This window comes from Gopherus evgoodei, chromosome 11 (assembly GCF_007399415.2).
Source record: "Gopherus evgoodei ecotype Sinaloan lineage chromosome 11, rGopEvg1_v1.p, whole genome shotgun sequence".
NCBI lineage: Eukaryota > Metazoa > Chordata > Testudines > Testudinidae > Gopherus > Gopherus evgoodei.
Window position 1 is genome coordinate 21356554 of NC_044332.1, and position 27664 is coordinate 21384217.

A 27664-nucleotide genomic window follows, 5' to 3' on the forward strand; every position below is an offset into this window, starting at 1 on the left:
GCTTGGTAGCTTGGCCATCATCATAGGCTTTTATAGTCTATAGGCCCAGATTCAAGGTGAAAATTTGTGAGGACAACCTTGTACAGTGAGTTTCATGAGGATATACCTTTAAGATTTTTGGACATTATCCCTCTGACTGTATCTGTGTCTGGGTTTACTATATATACACGTCATCCCTTTGTCTTCAGCTCAGCCTGTTATATTATACCTTGCATGCTTGAGTTTTGATTCAGTGATAAGGATAATAACCTGACTGTTTCATTTTATGTTCTTAATTAGTATTCCTTCATTTTATATATTTTCAGCGTTTGTGTACGTTTACAGTAGAAGATTTCAAGTGTATATAGGCTACTTATTTACAGCAGAATATTTCAAGTGTGGACGGGCTACATATTTACTTTAGAACATTTCAGGTGTAAATAGATCAGATAGATCACTATGAAGAGGAGCTCTGAAAATGGTACAAGCAAGAGAGGCAAAAACAACTGAGTGAAGCAGCAGCTAAGAGCTCAAAACCAATAACTTCATTTCTCAAACCACTGGAAAACACACCTTACCCAACAAACAACAGCACAGATAATGAAAACTGTGCAACTGCAACAGGTGATAATTCAATGCCAATACGTGAACATGAGGACAGCAGTCAAGGAGGAGATGTGCCAACAGTACCAGATGCAGCAGAAGATCCTGTGTACAATCAAGAAACTCAACAGCAACAGGAAGATGTAGATCTTACAAAGAAAGAGCAATTCATGAGTACAACAAGTTTGACTGTAACTGACATTGGAATTAATGACAAGAGCAATGCTGCCCAAATGCAATCTTTTCTTCAAATTAGTTGTTTTGAAATTCCAAGTAACATATCACGAGATGCTGATGATCATGCTTTCCCTACTCATCTGCTGACAAAAACTCTTCCAAATGGTGAGACCTGCACAAGAGACTGGTTACGTTGGAGTATGGAGAAACAATGTCTGTACTGTACACCCTGTTTCATTTTGAACAAAAGCACTGAAAATGCATCAGTTCTCTTTGATCAATCAGGATGGAGCATCAACAGACGTTGGAGGAAGTTGAAAGACCGAATACCATCACACAAAGAAAACTGTGTTGAATGGAAATCAGCCAATAGGGCAGCATCAGAGTAAATTCTCAACAGAATTTTCAGCTTGACTAAACTCTCTACAGAAACTAATAACTGGAAAAAACTTCTTGAGCGCATCCTGAATGTCATCCTTTTTCTTTCTGAGCAGGGATTGGTTCCAGTCAACGTATTGGTGAGCGTGCAAATGGAAACTTTCCAGGCATAGTTGAGCTCCTCAGCAATTATAACCCACTTTTATCAGAGCATGTTAAATGTGTTCGAGAATTGCAAGAGAGTCAAAAACACATGTAAGTCCACTATCTCTCCACACACATACAGAACAAGTTTATTGAGCTATATGAGTCATTCGTACAAACAACAGTTCTTGATGAGATTTGAAATGCCAAGTATTTTTCAATCATTGTTGATGCCATTCCAGATTGTTCTCACAAGGAAAAGACTACTATGGTTATTCGATATGTTAAGATTGTAGACAGCTCAAAATTTTCAATTGAAGAAAGGTTTATTTTGTTTGATAATTTCAAAAGAAAAACTGGAAAAGAAATTGCAGCTCAAGTACTAGCAATTCTAGAAGGTTTTATGTTAGATTTTCAAGTCTGCATTGGTCAAGCCTATGACAATGGATCTAATATGGCTGGGAAGTACAAAGGTGTAGAAGCAGTTCTGCTTGAGCATAATTCAAACTGTATTTTCTCCAGCTGTGGAAATCACACTCTAAAGCTTGTAGGGTGTTGACTCTGCTGTAGCTGACTGTGCTGAATCAGGCAAGGAAGCAATTACTTACTTTGAAACTATTCAGCAAATGTACAATCTCTTCAGTAGCAGTCCACAAAGGTGGGAAATTCTGAAGCAATATCTTCCTGTTTCACTGCATGGAATGTCCAAAACTAGATCTGCATGGATTGATGGTGTTCAACCAGTTGCACAGCATTTGAATTCAGTGAGAGAGGCTTTAAATGAGCTTGAATCTCTCAATCTCACTACACAGGCTCAAACTGAACTTCAGTCTGTTCAGAAACACATGTCCAAATTTGAAAGCATTCTGATGTCATCTTTGTGGATGAAGTTATTTACAATGATCCACCAAACTAATCTGGTAATTGAAGCATGCAATGCTACACTTGATGTTGAAAGGGATAACATTAAAAGTCTTATCAATGAAATTCAACAAATTCGTGAACAATGGGATGCGACCCTGACTGAGTCCAAATTAGTGGCACAGAATATTGGCATTTCATCTGAGTACTCCACCAATCGCAACTTACCTACTGAATCTGATGCCAAGCAGCATTATAGGGTCAATGTCTTTCTTGTCATCATTGACTCTATTCAATCAGGTCTTGCTCGTCGATTTGAGTCACTGCGACAAATTTGTACCCTTTTGGGGTTTCTTTGACAGTTCAATAGACTGAGTAACGAAGATCTACTTTCTGCAGCTGAACAATTTCAGCAACAGTACAACAAAGAAATCTCAAAAGATCTCAGTGACGAGGTCATCTTCCTCAAATGAATATATTCCATGAACTTTAAACTGGATTGCAAGCCAAAGGAATTGCTTCAAGAAATACTCAAATTTGGAGACTCTGGGGTGTTTCCTAATATCACAATTGCATTGTGTATTTTTGTCAGTTTGCCTGCATCAGTGGCTTCAGGTGAACACACCTTCAACGTGTTGAAGCAGGTAAAGAACTATCACAGTTAAACTATGGGACAAGAGCATTTGAATGGGCTCGCCATGCTTAATATCAACTGTGACATTGCACGAAAGCTAGATTTTTTCCTCAATAATTAGTGCATTTGCACAGAAAAAGGCTAGAAAAGCATTTGTTAAATTATTGTTAAATAAAATAATATTCAAATTGTCTTTTTTTTGGTGCCTTATTTGTTTTCATGTGTCATCATGTTTTTTATTATGACTAGGGGACTCAAAAGCTGGAAGTGGCCTGGGCTTCTCTGGACCTCTGAGAGGCCCTGGCTGCACTCCGCCCCTAGTTCAACCCTGGGTTTCATAGACTCATAGATATAGTTCCACTTCCTCAGTGCGGAGCGTTCCGGCACCATCAGCATGAGGACCGGGGCTGAGTAAGGACAAGGACTCAGTGCACCATCCCGGCTCCATTCGTGGCTCACATGCAGCACGCAGGCACCGTTCTCAATCGCCGGTGCTGCAGAAGAAGAGGAGGCCGGTGACAAGTCATTCTTCCCCGACTAGTCTAAGGAGCCAGCCGTTGTGAGACCCAAGTTGGGCCACACTACTTCCGCTCCACCAATGGTGACAGTCGCGTCGACTTCTGCCCGCATGGAGGGGCGGCTGAGTCTGGACCCTCCTCATTCGCTGAGGCCGAGCTGGGAGCTACAGCTCCCTTGGACTCCGGAGGCATTCGAGGCAGCCCAAGAACTGCTCCATCTCACGGCACAGTTCTCCCCTCCTAGATGGGACAGGTCGCCGGCACTGGTCATTCCCTATGCACCTTCAAGGGGAAAGTCTGCCATGATGCTCTGTAGATCTCAAACCCTGACGCGCCACTCCCAAGCACCGGAACACACTCAGCTGCGCCGGTCCCCAAGCCCTTGGAGCAAACGGTCAGCTCCTAGAAATAATGCTCCTTCATGGTCCTCTTTTTCAGACACCCTGGAGTCTGACTCCTATAAGTCCCATAGGAGTAGGAGCAGACAGGCACAATGGTAGCCCCCGGCCCAATGGCCCTTTTTGGACTCCCCGGGCTTTTCATCAAAGACAAGGTCGGATCCAAGAGTCACATTCCAGGGTGACTTTGGTGGCCTTGGCCACGTTTGTAGCCCCTCCAGCACCATCGGCAGGATCAGGTTAGCCTCACTGCCACCCGACACAACCATCCCAATGCCTCCGGCACAGCCTGCATTTGCCCCAGTTGTTTCAGTTCTGACATCTCCAACACTGATGACGGCCCTGGCACCGACTGCAATTCTGGTGTCAATGATGGCCTCGGCATCGGCATCACCGGTGTCAGTGTATGCAGTCCCGACACCGAGGGGTACAATACCATCCGGGTCGGCACTGGCCTAAGAAATCCAGGTGCTGCAGGACCCCTTGGGTGTGGAAGGAAGGGAGCAGTCATCCCTTACGGGGGTCTCTTTCTTGTCCTCACCAGACGAGGGGCTGGCGGGCATGGCTACAGCCCCAGCCCTGGAAGACAGCAGGGTTCTACAGCAATAGCTGTGGCGGGTTACCCAGGGCCTGAGTATTCAGGCGGAGGAGGTAGTGGAGGACACAGATCCAATGGTAGACATCCTTACCCACTCCAGACCTGCACGTATTGCCAAGCCTCTTACAAAAGCCATCTCTGACACTACAAAAACTTTGTGGCAGACCCCAGCCACATTGCCCCCTAAGGCTAAGTGCAACAGAAGACACTGCTTTGTGCCATCCAGGGGCTATGAGCATTTGTATATCCATCCCCCACCCGATTATCTCGTTGTTGATGCTGTCAACCAACGTGAACGCCAGGGCTTCCAGGGACCCTCCTCGAAGAATCTGGAGGCAAAAAGGACTCAACTTTTACAGGAGAAAGGTCTATTCTCTACGGTCAGATTGCAGCTACCCGTGTGATGGCTATGGGCATAGCCCTGAGAAGGAGCTCCTGGTTCCAGGTCTTGGGCCTGCCATATGAGGTCTAACAGATTATTCAGGACCTCCCATTTGAGGGTTCAGCTCTCTTTTCCAAGAAAACAGACAAAAGGTTGCATAGCCTAAGGACTCGAGTGCTACTCTCAAATCATTGGGCCTTCATACTTCCGCTATGCAGTGGAAGCATTTTAGACCGTAACCTCCCCTGTGCTTCTACTAGCAGAACCATCAGGACAGTTCCTGGAGGAGGAACAGGAGTGGCAGGAAAAGGCCACATCTGTCATCAGGCCAGGGCTCTAGCCAATCCAAGCCATCTTCCAGCCCAAAACAGGCCTTTTTGAAGGTATGGTCAAGGACGGCACACCAGAACAAAAACTGGATTTACCCCGCCTTATCTTTTGTCCTGACTCTCCCCTTTCTACTGTGCTTCGTCCTGTATCACTTCAGACTGCTGGGTGCTCTACACGGTAGAGAGAGGATACTCCATCCAATTCTGAGCCCTCCCACCCTTCCACCATCCTTCCCTGTCCCTCTTCAGGGATCCCTCTCACAAGCAACTCCTTATACAGGAGGTACACTTGCTCCTTTCACTAGTGGCAGTGGAAGAGGTCCCTCAAAAGCGGAAGGGAAATGGTTTCTATTCTCAGTATGTCCTAGTACCGAAAGCCAAAGGCGGGCTCAGGCCCATCCTAGACTTGCAAGAACTCAACAAGTTCATGAAGAAGCTCAAGTTCTGCACTGTCTTTTTGGCCTCCATCATCCCTTCACTGGATCCAGGAGACTGGTATGCCGCCCTCGACTTGAAGGGCACATACTTTCACATAACAATAACTCAGTCCCACAGAAAATACCTCAGGTTTATGGTGAACAACACCCGCTACCAGTTCACAGTTCTCCTGTTCGGCCTGTCAGCGGCACCTCGAGTATTCACCAAGTGCATGGTAGTCGTGGCCACGTTCCTGCACAAGCGACAGGTACAGGTGTTCCCATACTTCGATGACTGGCTGATCAAGGGCCAATCCAGAACTCAAGTAGAGATGCAGGTCGCCTTCATAAGAACTTCTTTTGACGAACTGAGCCTGCTACTGAACTAGGGCAAATCAATGCTGTCCCCAGTTCAGAGGATAGAATTTGTAGGGGTGGTCCTGGACTCAACATATGCCAGGGCATTCCTTCAAAAAGTGAGATTTCGAGCCGTAGGTGACATTATTTGAGGTCTCAGACAGTTCACTACCACAGCACGGTACTGCCTGAAACTTCTAGGACACATGGCAACCTGTACCTACGTAATATAGCATACCAGATTCAGGCTTCAACCTCTTCAGTCATGGCTGGTGTCAGTGTATCGGCCAGCCCGGGACAGTTTGGACAGGACTGTAACCCTGCCTCGCCTGATACTTGACTCCCTGCTGTGGTGGCTCAACCCGCAGGTAGTGTGTGCAGGGATCACTTTCACCAGCCCTCAGCCATCCCTCTCACTAGTGATGGATGTGTAGGACTTGGGGGCACATTTGGGAGATGTCAGAACATACGGCTTCTGGTCTCAGATGGATCTCACTCTCCACATCAATGTCAGAGAGCTGAGAGCAGTGCACCTGGCATGCCAGACTTTCCAAGCACACCTAGCATGGAGATGTGTATCAGTGACAGACAACACCATGGCAATGTTTTATATCAACAAATGGGGGTGCATGCACCTCTCCCCTGTACCAGGAAGTTGTCATGCTATGGGACTTTTGGGTAGAACACTCAATACACCTGCAAGCATCGTACCTCCCTGGAGTACAGAACGAGTTGGCAGATCATCTTGGCAGGTTGTTCCATGGCCACAAGTGGTCCCTTTGCCCAGACATCTTGAACTCAATCTTCCATCAGTGGGGTTTTCCCCAGGTAGACCTGTGTGCCATGTGATGCAACGGGAAGTGTCAACAGTTTTGTTTCTTCCTGAATCACAGCCAGGCTCCATTGCGGACGTGTTCCTTCACTATGGGGAGGCCGTCTCCTGTACGCCTTCCCATCCATCCCTCTTGATCACAAAGTGCTCCTCAGATACGAAGGGAAGAAGCTTCAGTGATTCTGATCGCTCCAGCCTGGCCCTGCCAACACTGGTACACATCACTCCTGGAAATGTCCATGGAAGCTCCACTCACCTTGCCACTCTTCCCAGACTTAGTTACTCAGGATCATGGCCGTCTTCAACATCCAAACCTAGAGCTGCTGCACGTCATGGCCTGGAAGCTCCATGGCTGAACCCAATGAGTTAGGCAAGTCCTCTACCAGGGCTACTTACCTTGATAAGTGGAAGAGATTTTCAATCTGGTCAGCGCAGCATCAGTCATTCCTGACACTCGCCTCTGTGCCACTTATATTAGACTATCTCCTCCATCTCAAGCAGCAGGAACTGTCCATGTCATCAGTAAGGGTTCACTTGGCCACAATCTCTGCCTTTCATCCAGGTGCAGAGGGCTGCTTGGTCTTTGCCAACCCTAAAGTCAGCCATTTCCTTAAAGGGCTCGACAGGCTATACCTGCTGTGACAGGTTGGATCACAGAAACCCCCTTGGGAGCTGCCACCTGAAGTGCCAAGAAGACCTCTGCTCCTGCTTTCCCTGCCAGCTCGGGACCCCAGCACCCTGTCTTGCTGAGCCAGAGACTCCTGTCTGCTCCAACAAAGACCCAGGGTCTGAATTACGTGACCCAAAGCTTCAGGTTTACCTGAAAGCAGCTAACAGAAGTGTTCCTGTCTTTAACACTCAAATGCCCAACTCCCAATGGGGTCTAAACCCAAATAAATCCATTTTACTCTGTATAAAGCTTATACGGGGTAAACTCATAAATTGTTCACCTGCTATAACACTAAGAGAGAGATGCATGGCTGTTTGCTCCCCCAGGTATTAATACATACTCTGAGTTAATTAATATGTAAAAAGTGATTTTATTAAATACAGAAAGTAGGATTTAAGTGGTTCCAAGTAATAACAGACAGAACAAAGTCAGTCACCAAGCAAAATAAAATAAAATGCACAAATCTATGTCTAATCAAACTGAACACAGATAATCTCACCTTCAGAAATGCTTCAGTAAGTGTTTTCCTCAGACTGGACACCTTCCAGCCTGGGCACAATTCCTTCCCCTGGTACAGCTCTTGTTCCAGCTCAGGTGGTAGCTAGGGGATTCTTCATAATGGCTCCTCTCTCCTCTCTTCGTTCTGTTCCACCCCTTTATATATTCTTTCCATAAGGCAGGAATCCTTGGTCCCTCTCTGGGTTTCCACCCCCTCCTTCTCAATGGAAAGACATCAGATTAAAGATGGATTCCAGTTCAGGTGACATGATCACATGTCACTGCAAGACTTCATTGCCCACTTGCCAGCACACATGTATACAGGAAGACTTACAGGTAAAACACACCCATCTGCAGACAATTGTTCTGGTTAATGGGAGTCATCTAGATTCCAAACCACCATTAACAGCCCACACTTTGCATAATTACCTCAGTTATATTTCATATGTCTAGTTTCAGATACAAGAGTTGTACATTTATACAAATAGGATTATCACCCAGTAGATTATAAGCTTTGTAATGATACCTTACAAGAGAGCTTTTGCATGAAGCATATTCCAGTTACATTATATTCACTCATTATCAAATTTTTATAAAATCATACAGACCGCAGCGTCACACCTGCATCTCCGGCAGCCTGTCCCAGCTTGGGACCTCAATCTGGTCCTTTCCAGACTCATGGGACCGCCCTTTGAACCTTTGATGACATGCTCCCTGCTCCATCTCTCATACAAGGTAGATTTCTGGTAGCGATAACCTCAGCCAGGAGGGTGTCTGAGCTCAAGGCCCTGACTTCAGAGTCCCTTACCCTGTGTTCCTTAAGGACAAGGTCCAGCTCAGACCTCACCCAGCTTTCCTCACGAAGGCTGTCTCCCAGTTTCACATCAACCAGAACATCTTCCTCCCACTGTTCTATCCTAAGTCGTACTCGTGTGGCAGGGAGCAAAGACTTCACTCATTGGATGTCTGCAGAGTGCTAGCCTTCTACATTGAGAGAATGAAACTATTCCAAAACTCGGTGCAGTTATTCGTGGCAGTGGCGGATGGAATGAAAGGTCTTCCTGTCTCTTCTCAACGGATTTTGTTGTAGATCACATCCTGCATCCGGGAGTGCTACAACTTGGCAAGGGTGCCTACTCCTTCAATCACTGCGCACTCCACCAGCACTCAGGCCTCTTCAATGGCGTTCCTGCTGCAGGATCCCACCGAGAACCTGCAGAGCAGTGATGTGATCCTCCATACACACTTTCACCACGCACTATGCGATCACCCAGCAGGCCAGATACTATACGGCTTTTGGAAGAGTGGTGCTCCAATCAGTGGACGACTCTGACCCCACCTCCTGAACATGGGCTTGTAAGTCACCTGATTGGAATGGACATGAACAAGCACTCGAAGAAAAAAGTTACTCACCTTCTCGTAACTGTTGTTCTTTGAGATGTGTTGTTCATGTCCATTCCAATACCCATCCTCATACCCTTCTGTCGGAGTAGACAACAAGAGGGAACTGAGGGGGTGGCGGGTTGGCAGGGCTCTATATTGAGTGCCATAAAGTTACGAGTCCAAAGGGTGCCCAGACCGACCCGACAAATGCTGCTATGGGAAAATCTTCTGGCTACACACCTGATTGGAATGGACATGAACAACACATTTCGAAGAACAACAGTTACAAGAAGGTAACCGTTTTTTTTCTATCACAGTATGAGATTTGGCGACATTGTCCATTCAGAATTTTTCTAGTACAGATTGAAGAGTAATGCATGCAGCTTTAGATGTAAGAAAAATTTGATTAGAAAATACTACATATTCTACCCACAACCTTACCAAGTTAACATTGCAATAGTAAGCTTAATCTTTGGAAATTCCTGATGTACAGTGCTTGATATTTCTCAGCCTTACATTTTTTCCATTTAATATTGCAGGTTAACTCTTAAATCCATTTGGATTTCTTCTTACCAAGTACTGATGGATGCTATTTTCTGATTGCTTTTCTTGTCTGATTGATTCAACTGTTGTCCGCAGAATACAGGAACAATCCTTGAAATACATAATACTGTAAAAGTAAGTGAACTGCAATGGATGTACTGTAATCAATAGAGTATTACGGGGTGGGAGATGTTACCAAAAGTCATGTTCCAGTTATCCAGGACCTCATCAAAAAGAATCTTTATGCACATCATTTTAGTGCAGGGTCCCCAAACTTTTTTGCTTATGCTAACCTCTCTAACTTGGTTTTCCCCGCCCCTAGGAGCTGGCGCTGGGAGAAGGGCCAGAGCCACGGTGGAGAGCCAGGGCAGGGCCCCACTTGGAGCCAAAGCAGCAGCTGGGGCTGCAGTCAGGGCCAGGAGCAGAGCCAGGGGCAGATCGAGGTTGTGTGGCACTCCCTCCCCACTCCGTAAGAGAGCTGGCCTGGGCCCCGCCACAACCTCCCAACGTTCTTCCATGCCCCACAGTTTGGGACCACTGTGTCAGATAGTCTCTTGACATAAGTAAACCAGGAACAGAGAGATGGAAGAGTTCCCCTGAGAACAGTAGCACTTAAGGGCCCAATGCAATTGCCCTCTTCCATGATATTTTTATCTTCTTCTAGGACCTACCTTTCAGAGTGGAGGAATAAATTGTCTAAAATTCCAAAGGTGTTTAAGGTTTTTCTTAATTTTAATATTAATGAGCCCCATTCTAATAAGAGTGAGCACCAACACTCTAATCAGCTCTCTGAACTATTCTGTGGTGCTAGAAGAGAAACTCACACTCTCCTGAACCCTTTGCTAGCATCTACATTAGGAATTTGTTATTGTTTACTGCTAGAATCCCTAGAATGGAGTTTTCCCTCAGCAAATAGCAAGAAATTTCACTAGAAGTTTTATTTCATGATACATGATTGAATTACAAGGTGCAACTGTCAAAAACTATGACATAAAACAAACCATATTAAATGTATACTTACCAAACAAGACATGGAACTGCTTTAGTTCAGGGAAAGGTCATGCACACCCATTTATCCTAAAAATAAAATATTACAGTAATATCAATGATAAAAGGAAGTATTTAGTCACACAACGCACAGTCAACCTGTGGTACTCTTTGCCAGAGGATGTTGTGAAGACCAAGACTATAACAGGGTTCAAAAAAAAACTAGATAAGTTCATGAAGGATAGGTCCATCAATGGCTATTAGAAGCGCTCCTATCCTGTTTGCCAGATGCTGGGAATGGGCAACAGGGGATGGATCACTTGAGGATTACCTGTTCTGTTCATTCCCTCTGGGGCATCTGGCATTGGGCACTGTCAGAAGACAGGATACTGGACTAAATGGACCATTGGTCTGACCTAGCATAGTTGTTCTTCTATCAACCCATGACCCAATATTGCAATAAAATCCTAATCTAAATGTCAGTCTTTCCTCTTAGTCACAAACTACAGGAAGTCCAACATTTTACAAAAGTGTCACCAAAGCATCCTCCTCTGCTACTAATTCTGTCAGTAAGTACATAATGGTGAAAGCTTATAGTATGAATGCAAGTGACTTGCTTACTCTCACCGAAGTTTCTGGACACTAGTCTTAAACAGTTTATAATGGCACTGGTCAGACATACTCATTTGTATCATATAGGCAACCTTATCTTATAAGCAGTTCCCCCCTTCTAACTCATGTATTTGGAGTCATTCTTTGAACACGTAGATTAATTACCTACAAATCAACTACAAGAACAGAGACTGAAATAGAAAGAATGGATTCATGGATCATTGACAGTGTGTAGGGAAGAAAAGCACATTGTTATTCCAGTAGAAAGGAGCACAGCTGTGCTAATCAAGTTCCAGCTACAGACAGCGGACTTTGCACTCAAGAAAAGCAAGCAAAACTGCATTTCAGAAGTTAACGGAGAGGACAAAACTGTTGTTAGACCCAGTTAGGAAAAAAAGGCATCCCAGGCGGGTATACTTCAGGTTAAATGACATCATAATTTAAAAGGAAATTTAGCATTCACCACCAACTCTCATACCCAGAAAAAAAAATTAGGCTATTGGAGTTCTTTGAAAAATCTGAAAACATGAAAAAAGAGAAGTACAATTATACCACCTCCAGCTGAAACCTATTCAAGTTGATGAATTGCACACTGGGACTAGTAGAATGACTTTAGCAAATGTTGTTTTTCTACCTTTCTGTTATTCTTAGCCAAGTTGATGACTATTGGCCTACTAGAATATGTAGTTCCATTTTGATGTGTAATAATTGAGTACAGAGAAACAGCATGTCATGGGTAGTATAAAGATGCTCATTCTGTAGTGTGGTAACACCCCATTGAATAGTGAGAGCTGTTGATTATCTATTACTGTATGTTTCTCTAAACAAAAGCTCACTGTTATAATTATTGTGTTGTCCCTGATACTTACTTGGCACGGATTTGTAAACCTGTTAAAATGTCCTAAACAAATATTTTTTAAAAAATCAGGTGGAGATTGCTTGAAAGATCATAATCTAATTACTAGTTACCAGCTCATTTCCCCCCCCAAATTATCACTAACCACCAATCATTGGCTCTTAAATTTACATTATAAGATCAGATCCAAGGAGAGATTTTCAAAAAGGCACCAAAGAAATAATCGTGAGTATCCTTGAAACACATGAGTATTTTTTGGTAAATCCTCTAATTATTCCAGAAACATTAGTGAGATGCCACTATTTTATCATCTACATGGTAATTATTTCTACAGATTCCTCTCGGCCAAGTTGAAATTAATAAAGAACATTTGGAATCATGCATGATGGAGTGCATCTTTGACATACACCCATTCTCACTATTGTGATCCTAATTTTGTTCCCTACTCCAAGCTGAAGAGCGGCTCCTCCTCCCGCCCCAGTTTTTTTTAGGATGGATCATCTGCTGTAGTTTGTTTGTTTTCCTTTGATCAACCCTTTGCTCTAATAGAGATTTTTCCATTTTCTCCTTGACCTTAAGAACAAATTAATGGCCATATGAAGTCAGACCAATAGTCCTTCTAGCCCAGTATCCAGTGCCAGATGCTTCAGAGGGAATGAACAGGGCAATTATGAAATGATCCATCCCCACGTCATCCAATCCCAGCTTCTGGCAGTCAGAAGTTTAGGGACACCCAGAACATGGGGTTGCATCCCTGACCATTTTGGCTTCCTATGGCCCCGGGGGGTGCTCAACCAGTGGCGTAGCCAGGTGGAACGAACAAGGGAAGCGATCACCAAAAAAGGTGCCACCCGCTGCGGCGCTTTTACTCATGGGGCGGTGCTCCGGGTCTTCGGCGGCGAGTTCTTCAGTTCCGCTGAACACACCCGGAGCGAGCGAAGGACCCACCGCTGAAGTGCTGCCGAAGACCCGGAGCACCATCTGGTGAGTAAAAATTAAAAAGGCACCAAAAAATTGAACAGGCGCCACTTGTGCTCAGTGGGAGAGCGGCCGCTGCCCCACTCCCCCCCCAGCTACACTACTGTGCTCAACCCCTCCCACTTTGCCCAAGGCCCTGCCCCCACCCTATCCCTTCCCACCTCCACTGCATGCACTGCCCCACCCCTTCTCCCAAGGCCTCTCTCCTTCCCACCCAGTTCTGCTCCCTCCCCTGAGCATGCCCTGTCCTTGCTCCTCCCTCTCCCGGCGCCTCCTGTATGCCATGAAACAGCTCATCGCAGTATGCAGGAGGTGCTGGGAAGGAGAGGGAGGAGCTGATCAGCGGGGCGGCGGACAAGCAGGATTGCGGGGGGAGGGAGCAGAGCTGCCTGCCAGTAGGTGCTAAGCACTTGCTAACTTTTTTACGTGGGTGCTCCAGCCCTGGAGCATCCACAGAGTCAGTCCCTTGATTGATAGACCTATCCTCCATGAACTTATCTCTTTTTTGAACCCAGTTATACTTTTGGCCTTCGCAACATCCCCCAGCAACAAGTTCCACTGATCAACTGTGTATTGTGTGAAGAAGTACCTCCTTGTTTGCTGTAAACCTGCTGCCTGTCAGTTTCATTGGCTGACCCCAGGTTCTTTTGTTATATGAAGGGGTAAATAACACTTCCCTATTCACTTTCACCACACCATTCATGATTTTTAGACCTCTCTCATATCCCCTTTGTTGTCTCTTTTCCAAGCTGAACAGTCCTCATCTTTTAAATCTCTCCTCACATGGAAGCTGTTCCATACCTTTAATCATTTTTGTTATTCTTCTCTATACTTTTTTCAATTCTAATATATCTTTTCTGAGATGGGGCAACCAGAACTGCACACCATATTCAAAGTGTGGGTGTACTATAGATTTATTTAGTGGTATTATATTTTCTGTCTTATCTATCCCTTCCCTATTGGTTCCTGACAGTGTGTTAGTTTTTTTGACTCCTGCTGCACACTAAGCAGATGTTTTCAGAGAACTATCCCGTGACTCCAAGATTTCTTTTCTGAGTGGTAATAGCTAGTTTAGACCCATCATCTGTACGTCTAGTTGAAATTATGTTTTCCAATATGCATTACTTTGTAGTTATCAACACTGAATTTCTTCTGCCATTTTGTTGTCTAGTCATCCAGTTTTCTGAAATCCCTTTGTAACTCTTCGCAGTTTGTTTTGTTCTCCTTGGTTGTCAGGCTTGAAATAAAATGATATTACCAACATAGTTATGTTTTAATCATATGCAGGAATAACCCTTAGCAAAGCAACCCACCATTAGTAAAAGTGTTGAAGAAACACAAAATATATCAGGTAACTACTCAGTTCTCAGGGTCTTTGTTTTTATTATATATCATATTTAATTTGGTCAAACTTTAAGGTACTTATTTGGCCCCCATTACCATAGTATCTGAGCATCTCATTATCGTTAATACCTTCATCCTCAACATCCTTGTGGAGGTAGCTAAGTGCTATTATCCCATTTTATAAATGAGGAATGGAGGTAGAGAGAGAAACTAAGTGACTTACCCAAGGTCACACAAGAAATCTGTGGCAGAGCAGGGAGTTGAATCCACATCTCCCAAGTCCCAGACCAGCATACTAACCCCTGGATCATCTTTCCTCTCCTAGTTGGGAAAAATATATGCTATTCTGTTCTATCAGAAATAAACTCTGTAGTTTGCAACATGAAACCACAATAGGAGAATGAATTTGTGAAATATAATCATTAGGACCTACCTTAATTGTTAAAGTAAGTTTATTACACAGATACAATAAAAGTACAAAGTTAACATGTCTACCTATAATCCAAGTTTGCCAAGCAGGTAAAGCTATGTAAGGAATATCTTCCTATTAATTCTTTTTGCACTTTTATAATTCTCAGCATTTTCCTCTATTCAGGAATACTTTGTGGATCATGTCACTATAGTCTATATTTCCAAGCAAGAGTATTAGATGCTTCCTAAAAGGAGGTGGGGGGCAGCACTGGCACCCAAACCATGGTATAGCCCTCCCACTTTTAAAAGTGATGGGGCCCTGGCTCCTCCATTCCAGCACCCCCTTTCCAAATCTCTCTTTTTATTTGTTTTGCTATCTAGCCTTTGTTGTTCTAAACCTGTGGATTGTACAGGAGTGGTAAGCAAATGGATTAACACACTTCTCCCAGGTTTCACATCCAAAGGGAATGATTAAGTGACATCTCCATCTAAGAGGATGCCTTTGGGAAACCCAGTACCTGTACAGGCTCTGAATGTGCACAGCCTATTGTAACCCATTATTACCAACAGTGGGCTATAGCTCATTGATTATTTTGACAGTTAGGATGATATCAATAGTCCTCAGTTATACTATTTTGAGGGGGTTTGTTTTGTTTTTTATATAAGAACCAAACCTCTGTGATGTGAAGTATCAGAGCACATGTAAGAGGTCTACTCCCATGAAGCATCTTAAAGGAGAATCATCTTCCAGTTGCCCTTGTTAAACTCCATTTATCAGTTTCCTCAGCAACAGTATCATTGACAGAGGGCTGTACTTAGTGATTTACATTAATATTTCTTTTCAAAGCACACTGGGCCAAGTTTATACCCAATGAAGCTCCACTGACTTGAATAAAATTACACTGAGTTAGAGATGCACTTTCTGGCAGGGCAACCTAAACTGAAATTCAGTGAGAGGATATAATTAGAGACTATAGCATACTCCCACATTTTAAAACATAAGCCAGTTTTATTTTTGCTACTGCATCTTCATTCCAAACTTTAAAGCAGTAGTGATACTGAGTGTAGGATGATTTTATAGGCAACAGTGAGGGGGGAAAACTCAAAACTTTCCTTTGGCCAAGCTAGCCAGGGGACTTCAAACTGATTGCTGCTTTGTTTCTGTTATCTTTGTCTATTTAAATTCACTTGGCAAGATATTTTGACATAAAATGATTAATGAGAAATGCAAAATTGTTTTGCTGTCTACCCCCACCCTTCTACCTGGTTATGTCTGTTCCTTGCTAGAAGGGAAAGCATTGATCTTTCTGTTTATGTCACAAACTTCTGGCTTTCCTCCAGGCAAACTCCTGAAGTTACCATGTACAGACTGAGTGTACACAAGTGCCTGCAATGCATAGTTAAGTATAATAAAAAATAGACATGGGATTTAACTCAGCACAGCTTAAGGACAACAACAACAAATAAATAAACAAACATTTAGAATTCCATGAATTTATTACTTCAAGAAACTTTATTAAATACAGCCTGGCCAAATGGTGGGACAATTTGTGAAAGACAGCACTGCCAACATGCTTGCATAAACCCCTCCAAACCCAAACAGCCAGGAAGTTTTGTATAAGCACATATGATAGACTCTCATTTTCTCTTGAACTCAGCTAATTAAACTGTGACTGATGTAGCTGAAGTCTGGAAGAAGGATTGCCTTAACCATGAAAACCTGCGTGGGAAATCTGAGTTTTAGTGTTCTCTCACAGATTTCCGTTGGGAGTTTAGGCAAATCACCTGGGGCCTGATTCTCAAAGATGCTGACCCATCACGCACAACTCCAGCTCATGTTGTGGGTCCTTGGTACCCTCTGAAAAGTAGGCCCCTAATTTCTCTAACTATATGCTGGGAGAGGTGGCAGCGCTTGTGTAACCCACACAGCTCCTGGGTGTGGTGCTCTGTCCCATCTAGTGGTACCGAGACCACTTAGAGAGAGATTTATTATAGAAGATTAGGGTTGGAAGAGACCTCAGGAGAGCATCTAGTCCAACCCCCTGCTCAAAGTAGGACTAATCCCAACTAAATCATCCCAGGCAGGGTTTTGTCAAGCCCAGCCTTAAAAACCTCTAAGGATGGAGATTCCACCACCTCCCTAGATAACCCATTCCAGTGCTTCACCACCCTCCTAGTGAAATAGTGTTTCCTAATATCCAACCTAGACCTCCCCCACTGCAGTTTGAGAGCATTGCTCCTTGTTCTGTCATCTGCCTCCACTGAGAACAGCCTCGCTCCATCTTCTCTGGAACCCCATTTCAGGTAGTTGAAGGTTGCTATCAAATCCCCCCTCACTCCTCTCTTCTGCAGACTAAATAAACCCAGTTCCTTCAGCCTCTCCTCATAAGTCATGTGCCCCAGACCCCTAATCATTTTCATTGCCCTCCACTGGACTCTTTCCAATTTGTCCATATTCACTCTGTAGTGAGAGGCCCAAAACTGGACACAATACTCCAGATGTGGTCTCACCAGTCCGAATAAAGAGAAATAATCACTTCCCTCGATCTGCGACCAGTGCTCCTACTAATACAGCCCAATATGCCATTAGCCTTCTTGGCAAAAAGGGCACACTGCTGACTCATATCCAGCTTCTCGTCCACTATAATCTCCAGGTCCTTTTCTGCAGAACAGCCACTTAGTCCGTCAGTCCCCAGCCTGTAGCAGTGCATGGGATTCTTCCATCCTAAGTGCAGTTCTGTGCACTTGTTCTTGTTGAACCTCATCAGATTTCTTTCAGCCCAATCCTCCAATTTGTTTAGGTCACCCTGGGCCCTATCACTTCCCTACAGCATATCTACCTCTCCTCCCATTTTAGTATCATCCGCAAACTTGCTGAGGGTGCAGTCCATCCCATCATCCAGATCATTAATGAACATGTTGAACAAAACTGGCTCCAGGACAGACCCTTGCGGCACTCCTCTTGATACTAGCTGCCAACTAGACACTGAGCCGTAGATCACTCCCTGTTGAGCCCAACAATCTAGCCAGCTTTCTATCCACCTGATAGTCCATTCATCCAGTCCATATTTTTAACTTGCTCTCAAGAATACTGTGGGAGACCGTATCAAAAGCTTTGCTAAAGTCAATATATATCACATCCACTGCTTTCTCCATATCCACAGAGCCAGTTATCTCATCACAGAAGGCAATCAGGTTGGTCAGGCATGACTTGCCATTGGTGAATCCACGTTGACTGTTCCTGATCACCTTCCTCTTCTCCAACTGCTTCTAAATGGATTCCTTGAGGACCTGCTCCATGATTTTTCCAGGGACTGAGATGAGGCTCACCGCTCTGTAGTTCCCTGGATTCTCCTTCTTCCCCTTTTTAAAAGATGGGCACCATGTTTGCCTTTTTCCAATTGTACGCCTCCCCTGCCCCCCCGCCCCTGATTACCAAGTGTTTTCAAAGATAATGGCCAATGGCTCTGCAGTCACATCAGCCAACTCCCTCAGCACCCTCAGATGCATTAGATCTGTACCAATGGACTTGTGCATGTCCAATTTTTCTAAATAGCCCTTAACTTGTTCTTTCCCCGCTGAGGGCTGCTCACCTCCTCCCGAAACTGTGCTGCCCAGTGCAGCAGTCTGGGAGCTCACCTTGTTTGTAAAGACTGAGGCAAAAAAATCATTGAGTACTTCAGCTTTTTCTGCATCATCTGTCACTAGGTTGCCTCCCCCATTCAGTAAGGGTCACACTTTGCCTGACCTTCTTCTTCTTATCCTTCACATCCCTTGCTAGCTGCAACTCCAATGGTGCTTTGGCCTTCTGATTACACCCCTGCATACTTGAGCAATATTTTTATACTCCTCCCTAGTCATCTGTCCAAGTTTCTACTTCTTGTAAGTTTCCTTTATGTAAGCTCACCAAAGATTTCTTTGTTAAGCCAAGCTGGTCACCTGCCATATTTGCTATTCTTTCTGCATATCGGGATGGTTTGTTCCTGCACCCTCAATATGGCTTCTTTAAAATACAGCCAGCTCTCCTAGACTCCATTCCCCCTCATATTAGCCTCCCAGGGGATCCTGCCCATCAATTCCCTGAGGGAGTCAAAGTCTGCTTTTCTGAAGTCCAGGGTCTGTATTCTGCTGCTCTCCTTTTTTCCTTTTGTAAAGATCTTGATCCTGACCATCCAGTGCTTCCCAACCTTGACCAAGCTGCTGCCCAGGTTGCCACCCAGTTCTACTTCCCCTACCAATTCTTCCCTGTTTGTGAGCAGCAGGTCAAGAGGAGAACAGCATCTAGTTGGTTCCTCCAGCACTTTCACCAGGAAGTTGACCCCAACTCTCTCCAAAAACTTCCTGGATTGTCTGTGCACTGCTGTATTGCTCTCCCAGCAGATGTCAGGGTGATTGAAGTCCCCCATGAGAACCTGGGCCTGTGATCTGGAAACTTCTGTTAGTTGTCCGAAGAAAGCCTCGTCAAACTGATCCCCCCGGTCTGGCTGCCTATAGCAGATGCCCACCATGACATCACCCCTCTTGATCTCGCCTCTAAACTTAACCCAAAGACTCTCAACAGGCTTTTCTCCAGTTTCATACTGGAGCTCTGAGCAATCATGCTGCTCCCTTACATGCAGTGCAACTCCTCCACCTGTCCTTCCTGAGCAGTTTATACCCATCCATGACAGTGCTGCAGTCATGTGAATTACCCCACCAAGTCTCTGTTATTCCAATCACATCATAGTTCCTTGACTGTGCCAGAACTTCAATTCTTCCTGCTTATTTCCCAGGCTTCTTGCATTCGTGTACGGGCACCTAAGATTGCCCTACTTTCTCAGTATGAATGAGGAGACCTCCGCTGTGGCACCCTCCTCCTTGCATTTCCTTCCGGTATCCCACTTCCCCACTTACCTCCGGGCTCAAGTCACCATCCCCTGGTGAACCTAGTTTAAAGCCCTACTTACTAGGCACTGCCCACTAACCACTCCCCTGCTCCTCATAACAGACCTGGCACTGCCCCACCCTATCTGGCCACTCCCACACACCAGCAGACCCAGCACTGCCCATCCCACTACTCCCCCACCCACCTACCCAGTGGACCTGGCACCGCCCATCCCACTACTCCTCCCCAACCCCATTATGGTGACCAGATCACAACAGTAAAATATTAAGACACATTGGGGTGCTGTCAGCCCTGCCAACAGTCCAACCCCACTCCTCCCAGACTCCGCCTCACTCTGCCCCAGGTCACACATCCTCCCCACTTGCCCCCCCCATGCCCTTCCTCACCCCTGGCCCGATGCTGGCTTGTTGCATCCCTCTGCAGTCCCCCACCCACCACTTGCCTCCTCCCACCACCCCCCTCACTGGCCGGCCACTCACCTCCCCCGCCTATCACTGGCTCGCCACTTGCCCTATGGTGCTGACTTCCCCTCCCCGCCCGTATACTGCCCTTGGCCCACACCCATTCCACTCCTTTCCCCCCCAAGTCCCTACCCCTGCCTGGCCTTTTCTCCACCTCCTCCCCTGAGCGCGCTGCATCCCCGCTCCTCCCTCCCAGAAAGTCTATGGCCACCAAACAGCTGTTAGGCAGCAGAAGCTCAGGGAGAGGAGCAGGGACACAGTGCACTTGGGAGCGGGGGGGGGGGCTTGGCTGCCCCAAAGCACCCACGGAGTCGGTGCCACCCTCTCGCTCACCTCCTTACCTGAGCATCAGGACAACTGGGGTCCTGATCGTACATCCATCGGGACAAAGGGTTAAATATTGGGACAGTCCCGATTTTATCAGGACAGCTGGTCGCTCTACCCCGTCCCGCCTCGCGGACCCAGCACCACCCACTCCCTCACCCGCTAGAGCACAGTCGGTACTGGCCACAGGCAGGCCCCGCCCGGAGTACAGCTCCCTACCGCCCCCTCTCACCGCGCCCCCGTGACTCCCTCCTCCTCTCACCTCAGCGCGGCCGGAGCCGCGGAGGGGGCCCACCAGCCCCTCCCCCGCTGCCAATGTAACGGCCTCCCGGCCCGGGCCAGCACGGAGCCACAACCCCTCTGCTCGGCGACAGCCTCAAACTTTGAGCCCCGCCCCGCGTCCCAGCCGAGTCCAGCGCCGAGCGGCGGCTCCCGGGCGAGACTACAAGCCCCAGGCCGCCACGCGGCCCCAAGCATGCGCTGGGAGTCGTAGTCTCCATCGCGAGCCTCGCCCGTTGCATGCCGGGATTTGTAGGCCCCAGGGTGTCCTGAGGGAGAGTTCGGTCGCTCTGTTATGACGCAAAGCAGCGATCATCACCGTCTTCCTTCCTCTGGGCTGGCCCGCGGGTCGCGACCCCTGCTCCCGGGGAGCGGCTGAGGCTGTTGTCTGGCTAGCGGAGGCGCCTGGAAGCGCCAGCAAGGGGGGAACCCCGCCCCGGAGCAGGTAAGAGGGGCCCGGGCTGGTCACCGCTCCCCATGATCCCCCCGTTCACCGTGATCCCCGCCCCGGTCCTTCAGCCTCCTCCATCTCCCCCGCCCGCCAGCCAACGGTCTCCTGACCCCGCCTTCCATCCCCCGGTCCTTCAGCCCCCTCCATCTCCCTCGCCCGATAGCCAACGGTCCTTCAGCCCCCTCCATCTCCCCCGCCCGCCTGATAGCCAACGGTCTCCTGACCCCGCCCTCCACCCCTCGGTCCTTCAGTCCCCGCCTGCTCTCAGTTCTTCAGCTCTCGCCGTCTCCTCTATCTCGCCCCCTCGTCCTTCCCCCCTTCACTCTCCCACTCCCTCCACCCCTCCCTCATCCCCTCAAGCCCCCTACTGCCCCCAGTCAGCTCCAGCCCGCTTCCGGTCACCTCCACCTCTAACCCATCACCTCCCTCTCCCTGGTCTTTCAAACCCACCCCCTTTAACCCCAACCCCCAGTCATCTCCACTCCCCATCCAGTCACTTTCATCCTCCTGGTCCTCCTTTATTCACCATCACATCCTTGTTAACTGAAAACAATGGGCCTGTTTCTTTTCTGAGTGACACCCATGGAATGAATCCCCAGTTGTGTGACTGGGATAAATCCGTGCAGGCTCAAGGATGAGTTTTCTCCAGCCCTGCTATGGCAGTATGATTGCAGGAACAGATATGGTACAGGAAGGAATGGGACTCCCTTCCCATTTGTGGAGGGGGTGAGGGGGGGAAGAGTTGTACTAAATTGGAAGAAGCATTTCATAAACCTGTTCTCTTAATAGTCTCAAGTAGGGCTTCCAAGAGGTGTGGGGGGGGGGAGGAGTAGTTACTCTTTGGGTTTTTTAACACCCTTTCCTTTCCTTTGTTGATGATTCAAAATGCAGATTGCTAACATATTAACAGATTAGACTATGGCTAAGGTGTATTAATTATTTATTAGTTTCTGAATAATAAGTAATGACAGGTTTCAGAGCGCAGCCGTGTTAGTCTGTATCCGCAAAAAGAACAGGAGTACTTGTGGCACCTTAGAGACTAACAAAATTATTTGAACATAAGCTTTCGTGGGCTACAGCCCACTTCATTGGATGCATAGAATGGAACATATAGTGAGGAGATATATATACACATATAGAGAACATGAAAAGGTGGGAGGCTAATGTGTGTAATGGCTCATGGTGTACATTATACATTGGCCAAACCGGACAGGCTCTACACAAAAGAATAAATGGACACAAATCTGACATCAGGAATCATGACAGTCAAAAACCAGTAGAACACTTCAACCTCTCTGGCTACTCAGTAACAGACTTAAAGGTGGCAATTTTGCAATAGAAAAGCTTCAGAAACAGACTCCAACCAGAAACTGCTGAACTTGAATTAATATGCAAATTAGGCACCATCAGCTTAGGCCTGAATAGAGACTGGTAATGGCTGAGCCATTACACACATTAAATCGATTTCCTCATGTTAAGTATTCTCAGACCTCTTGTCAAACTGTCTGTAATGGGCTATCTTGATTATCACTACAAAAGTTGTTTTCTCTTAATTAATTAACCTCTTAAAGTTGGTAGGACAACTCCCACCTTTTCATGTTCTCTGTATGTGTATAAAGTGCCACAAGTACTCCTGTTCTTAATGCAGTAATGTGGCCTTTTATTGTGGCTATACTGTCAAAGCTGATTCAGTTTACAGATTCTTGGTAGATTTTTCTCAATAGAATGTTTTATTCTTGGCACTTGCTGAAAGAAATTAATTAGGTCAGGTTTGCTTTATTTTACACTTTGTTTCAGAGGGAATACAACTGAGTAGCGTAGAGCATGAGACTGAATTTTGTTTCTGCTTCTGTTGTTGATTTGCTACATGGCTTGGGGAAAATTATTGCTTACCCTCTGATGCAGCGTCTACTCTATTGCCATCCTTTTGTGGGAGGAAATTTTCCACTACCATTGGTATAATTACAATGTTGTGTTTTGTATGTAGGCAAGGTACCTACATTTTTATCACCATATCCTATAAACCTGCTCAGGATAGTACTAGATCAGAAGTCAGCAACCTACGGGTTTCCACCGCCGGCTCCTGCCAGCCATGGTCCCACCGCTGACCCCACTCAGCACCCACTGCTGACCTGGGTGAAGGAACTCCAGGCTGACAACAGGCTGAGACCCCAGCTGGCAGGAGCCAGCAGCCGAAATCCCAGAGTGGGGGCGTGCTGACACACTTACCACGCCGCCGCTCTGGGGTTTCCGCTGCTGGCCCCTTGCCAGCCGGGGTCCCGCCACCGGTTCCACTCACCTTGCTTCCGGTTGGAGTTTCAGTGAAGTCTACCTGCCAGACAGGGTGCAGGCCTCCAGCCCTGCTCAGCCCTACCAGCTGCCAGCTCCACTCACCTCAGCTGCTGACCTGGGATTCCAGCTGCTGACCTCCTGCCAGCCAGTTAACTGATCACTCAGAATCCTGTGTGCAGCTTAAAGTATCCAAATACTTGCCAGACATTGGAAAACTCAGGAAGGAAAAGCAAGGGCGAGGATCACACTAAACTGATAAGATCTGCATTTTAATTTAATTTTAAACATTTTGAAAACCTTGTTTACTTTCATATAACAGTAGTTTGGTTATATAATGTATAGACTTATAGAGAGGCCTTTTAAAAAACATTAAAATGTATTACTGGCACGCGAAGCCTTAAATTAGAGTATATAAATGAAAACTCGGCACACCACTTCTGAAAGGTTGCTGACCCCTGTACTAGATAATGCAGTGTGAAAATGCAAGTGTCCTATCTACACTAAGGCTCCCACTGTTGCTACTGCTTCTTGGGAGATTCCCTAGAAAAGTGTAATGTGGGTCAAGGCTTTAAATTATGTTAGTCAGTGGGAAGCAATGAAAACAGCTTCAAGTATGCTTGAGAGCGCCTTTTGTTTAGATTATCACCAAGTTCGGTTATCACTGAGATAATTACGCAGTTTTGGAGGAGGGATAGCTCAGTGGTTTGAGCATTGGCCTGCTAAACCCAGGGTTGTGAGTTCAGTCCTTGAGGGGGCCACTTAGGGATCTGGGGCAAAAATCAGTACTTAGTCCTGCTAGTGAAGGCAGGGGGCTGGACTCCAATGACCTTTCAAGGTCCTTTCCAGTTCTAGGGGATAGGTATATCTCCAATTATTAATATTTTTTATTTTATTTATTCAGAATATCACCAGGTTGAATCATCTCTGGGTTTCGTGGTCTGCTACCATCAATTTTTTAAGTTCTCAGCCATTTTTGGCTTTTTTACAGACAACTTTACAAATTGCACCCATGCAGCAGCTTGAACATTTAGCTGTTAGTTATTACAAGCATTTCAGCCTCTAAAGTGTGAGCTTTGTTTTAATAAAAGAAAATTCTATAGGAACCCATGGAAGTATTCTCTGCCATCATATATAATATGTATATTAAGAATGCTCAAACTACTGTAATACTTTCAGTCAAATGTTATACTTCATTGTAAATTTTAGTGGTAGCTGCAAACATGCCAGATGGCATGACTTTAAGCTCCTAATCAAGAGTTCATTCATTCATTCAGAGTACCTTTCAATCATATTATGATTAGAGATTACATATTTACTGATAGAAAATAAAGCTGTTTTAAATTCTGTTGTGGCTCTGCTCGTGTGCAGATCTGGTGCAAAAGAGATTCAGACTTCACCAAGTTTTGCAACAGTCTTCTTCACTGCAAAGTTGTATTATGGCATTAACAGTGATACCGTAAGAATTTCTATTAGAAACCCTGTTTTTCATGAATTACCTTGTCTGTTTCAAATGATACTTTGTTAAAATTACACTTTGAATGCAACTTTTAATCTTTTCTTGAAATCAGTCCTCAATTATATGGAGTCAAATACACATTGTTCTTTTGTCTTGATTTCGGAAGTATTTTTGACCAATTCTAACAAGAGGATTTTTCATAGAACACTTGTGTGTTACTGAGTGACTCATGGGACTTTGGATGGAAAAAAACCACCCTTTGAAAATACCTTGAATTTGATTACCTTCAGAAATGCTGCAAAACCATTTGTAGGGTAAAGTTAAGGGCATGTTACTGGCTATAAATTAGGGTTGAATGACTTGTTTGGATTTTTTCCCATTTTTATCCTAGACACCACAGTAATACAAATAATAATTTATCTCAGCCAGTAGATTATTGTTTATCTTTATTTATCTAAGGCTGCTGGCTGGCAGAGTTAACTTACTTGTATATTTAATGTTGTAAATGTAATTATTGTCGTGATGCTTTTATATGGGCATAATTTTTTTAAAGCTGAATCTAAAAAAAATTGTGTATTTGAAGTAGCTGCTCTTGTTGCAGTATTCTCTAAAAAGGTATTTTAAATATATCCAGCTCATAGGCATGTTGTCAATATTGGTCAATGATCTTAACCCATTTTGAAAGCCTCAGATGAAAGGTGCTATATAAAGGAAAAAAAATTATTTTATTTATGGTTTCACATCTGCAGATCCTGTTCTAGAAAGAAAATTCTTAAACTTTTGTTTCTACATAAAGCCCTCAACTTTCTGTGCTTTGGGTTAAATTGAACCATTTAACTCTTTATTGAGGATCATTATCACTGGCTCTACATAGAATGAACCAGATTATACAATTCAAGGATAGCTGATTTTTTTTTTCCCTCCAGTTCTGTTGCTACCAGTAGCTGATGTCACTCAGTTACAAATGCAATACTGTTAATACTATTCATATAATAACATTACAAAAGAAACAGAAACTGTTTGTTGGAAAATATACTCTGTGTTTTAGGGGAGTTGTGTGGAGTGAGCAGTAAAGATAGTGGCTAGTCGTGTTACTGTTTTTTCTGAAACACATCATTTAACATCATTTGTAATTAGCTTGTCTCCTCCCTTCTCCCCCCTTCTTTTTATACACACTTCAGCACTGTCTTGTCTCTTGGATTTCTTTGTTTCCTTGAATAGACATATAGTGTAGTAACATGTGAGTAGTTCACTTATATTGGTCACAGATCAAAGTAATTTGTTCTTTTAATTTATGGCAGATGTGGTAGGGCATTGAATAGATGCATGTTCATATAAATTGTTGAAATAAATATGAAATAATCTAGTTCCCATTGCTTGATGTACTGATTCCCCTGTATGAGGTGATGCTGCCATAATATTTTTATATCTGTGTTGCCTAGTTTATCTAATCTCTATTAGGTATTTCTAAGGCCTTGGCTTTATATGACTAAAGTTCTTATGCAGCACAACTTTTCGTGACAGTGATTTGCTTCCATAAGAGAGGATCTTTGGGGGAGGAACAGCCTTTCTGTTGTGTCCTGTCCCTGGAGGAAGCCTAGGAATATGAGATTCACCGACAAGTATTGTTCATTTCCACAAAGATGATTACAAAACTGACAGCAAAACCTTTCTATTACTTAAAATGGTGGCTATACTCATTTTCAGGCTGGCAATTCAATAATAGACAGCGAGCAAGGTGGTTATTTATTGGAGCATTTTAATAGTGCAAAATTTGTTTTAAAATACAGTAGTGCAGAATTTGTTTATTTTTGAGTGTTGAACTAAAATTCTCAAACTATTTAAAAGATATCACATTGTAGAATTTCTGAAGACCTCTACAAATACAGTGATTGAAAATCTATAGAGATGTATTAAACAAATATATATATTAAAAAAAATAATGGCATCAGATGAAAGTAACTTAGCTACTGCTTCTGAGTTGAAGAAAAAAAAGTTACTTGCTTTGTTTATAATCTTGATATCATGCACTGTTTTAGGTATATTAAGAAATCAATCTCTTGACTGATAAGTATTTCCAGATTGTGTGTTTTACTAGCTATCTGTCAGTGACCCTAAATGCTCAACAAACTGAATACAACATGCTCATTTTAAGTGTTGCAGTGAAACAAACTTGTACAGTAAGACTCTTAATATTGTAAGAATATTTTATCCTAAATATCTTTATGTAAAAACAGCGATATAACATATTGATGAAAACTGTTGATAATAATACATCACATTTGGGTTACTATTTTGGGAAATCTGATCTCTTGCTTGTGTCCTCCAAGAATAAAAGGAAACAGCTGCTTATATTATTCCATGATTCCCCACTAGTCATTGCTAAAATATTTATTTTCTGACACAAATTCACTCAGAGTACTCAGTCCATTTGTAAGAAATAACATACCCTGTTTGTAGTAAAAGGACATGAAGACACCACTTGCTGACTTTCTTTCCCTGGAGCCACCCAGACCTAACTCAGACATGTACCTAAGGGCCTTTTGTTTCCCAAAGAGTCAGGAATTTAGAACAGAGACATCAGAATTTCATTGCAGGCTTTCCCTGCTGTGCTCCCTAACCAAAGTA

The 27664-nt window shown here is 44.7% G+C and overlaps 2 protein-coding genes across 11 annotated transcripts in view; one reads left to right on the top strand and one right to left on the bottom strand.

The window, feature by feature from the left end:
* Window positions 1–20958, bottom strand: part of STRADB (STE20 related adaptor beta) — a 34056-nt gene extending 13098 nt beyond the window's left edge. For 2 of the 8 annotated variants that reach the window (XM_030580220.1, XM_030580212.1), the window contains exons 1-4: window positions 20821–20958; window positions 14701–14798; window positions 10722–10777; window positions 9731–9811 (exon numbers count right to left, since the gene is read on the bottom strand). In XM_030580220.1, the coding sequence (XP_030436080.1) occupies window positions 9731–9811; window positions 10722–10733 (93 nt within the window). In that variant the 5' untranslated portion in view covers window positions 10734–10777; window positions 14701–14798; window positions 20821–20958. Of the gene's footprint in view, window positions 1–9730; window positions 9828–10721; window positions 10778–14258; window positions 14286–14700; window positions 14799–20575; window positions 20763–20820 lie in introns of those variants that run through there. The other 6 variants (XM_030580218.1, XM_030580213.1, XM_030580214.1 and 3 more) reach the window with 6 other exon arrangements.
* A 161-nt stretch (window positions 20959–21119) lies between these two features.
* The window catches only part of TRAK2 (trafficking kinesin protein 2), a 62573-nt gene continuing 56028 nt past the window's right edge, over window positions 21120–27664 (top strand). For all 3 annotated transcript variants that reach the window (XM_030579910.1, XM_030579911.1, XM_030579912.1), the window contains exon 1: window positions 21120–21282. The gene's annotated coding sequence lies outside the window, so the exon portion shown is untranslated. The remainder of the gene's footprint in view (window positions 21283–27664) is intronic.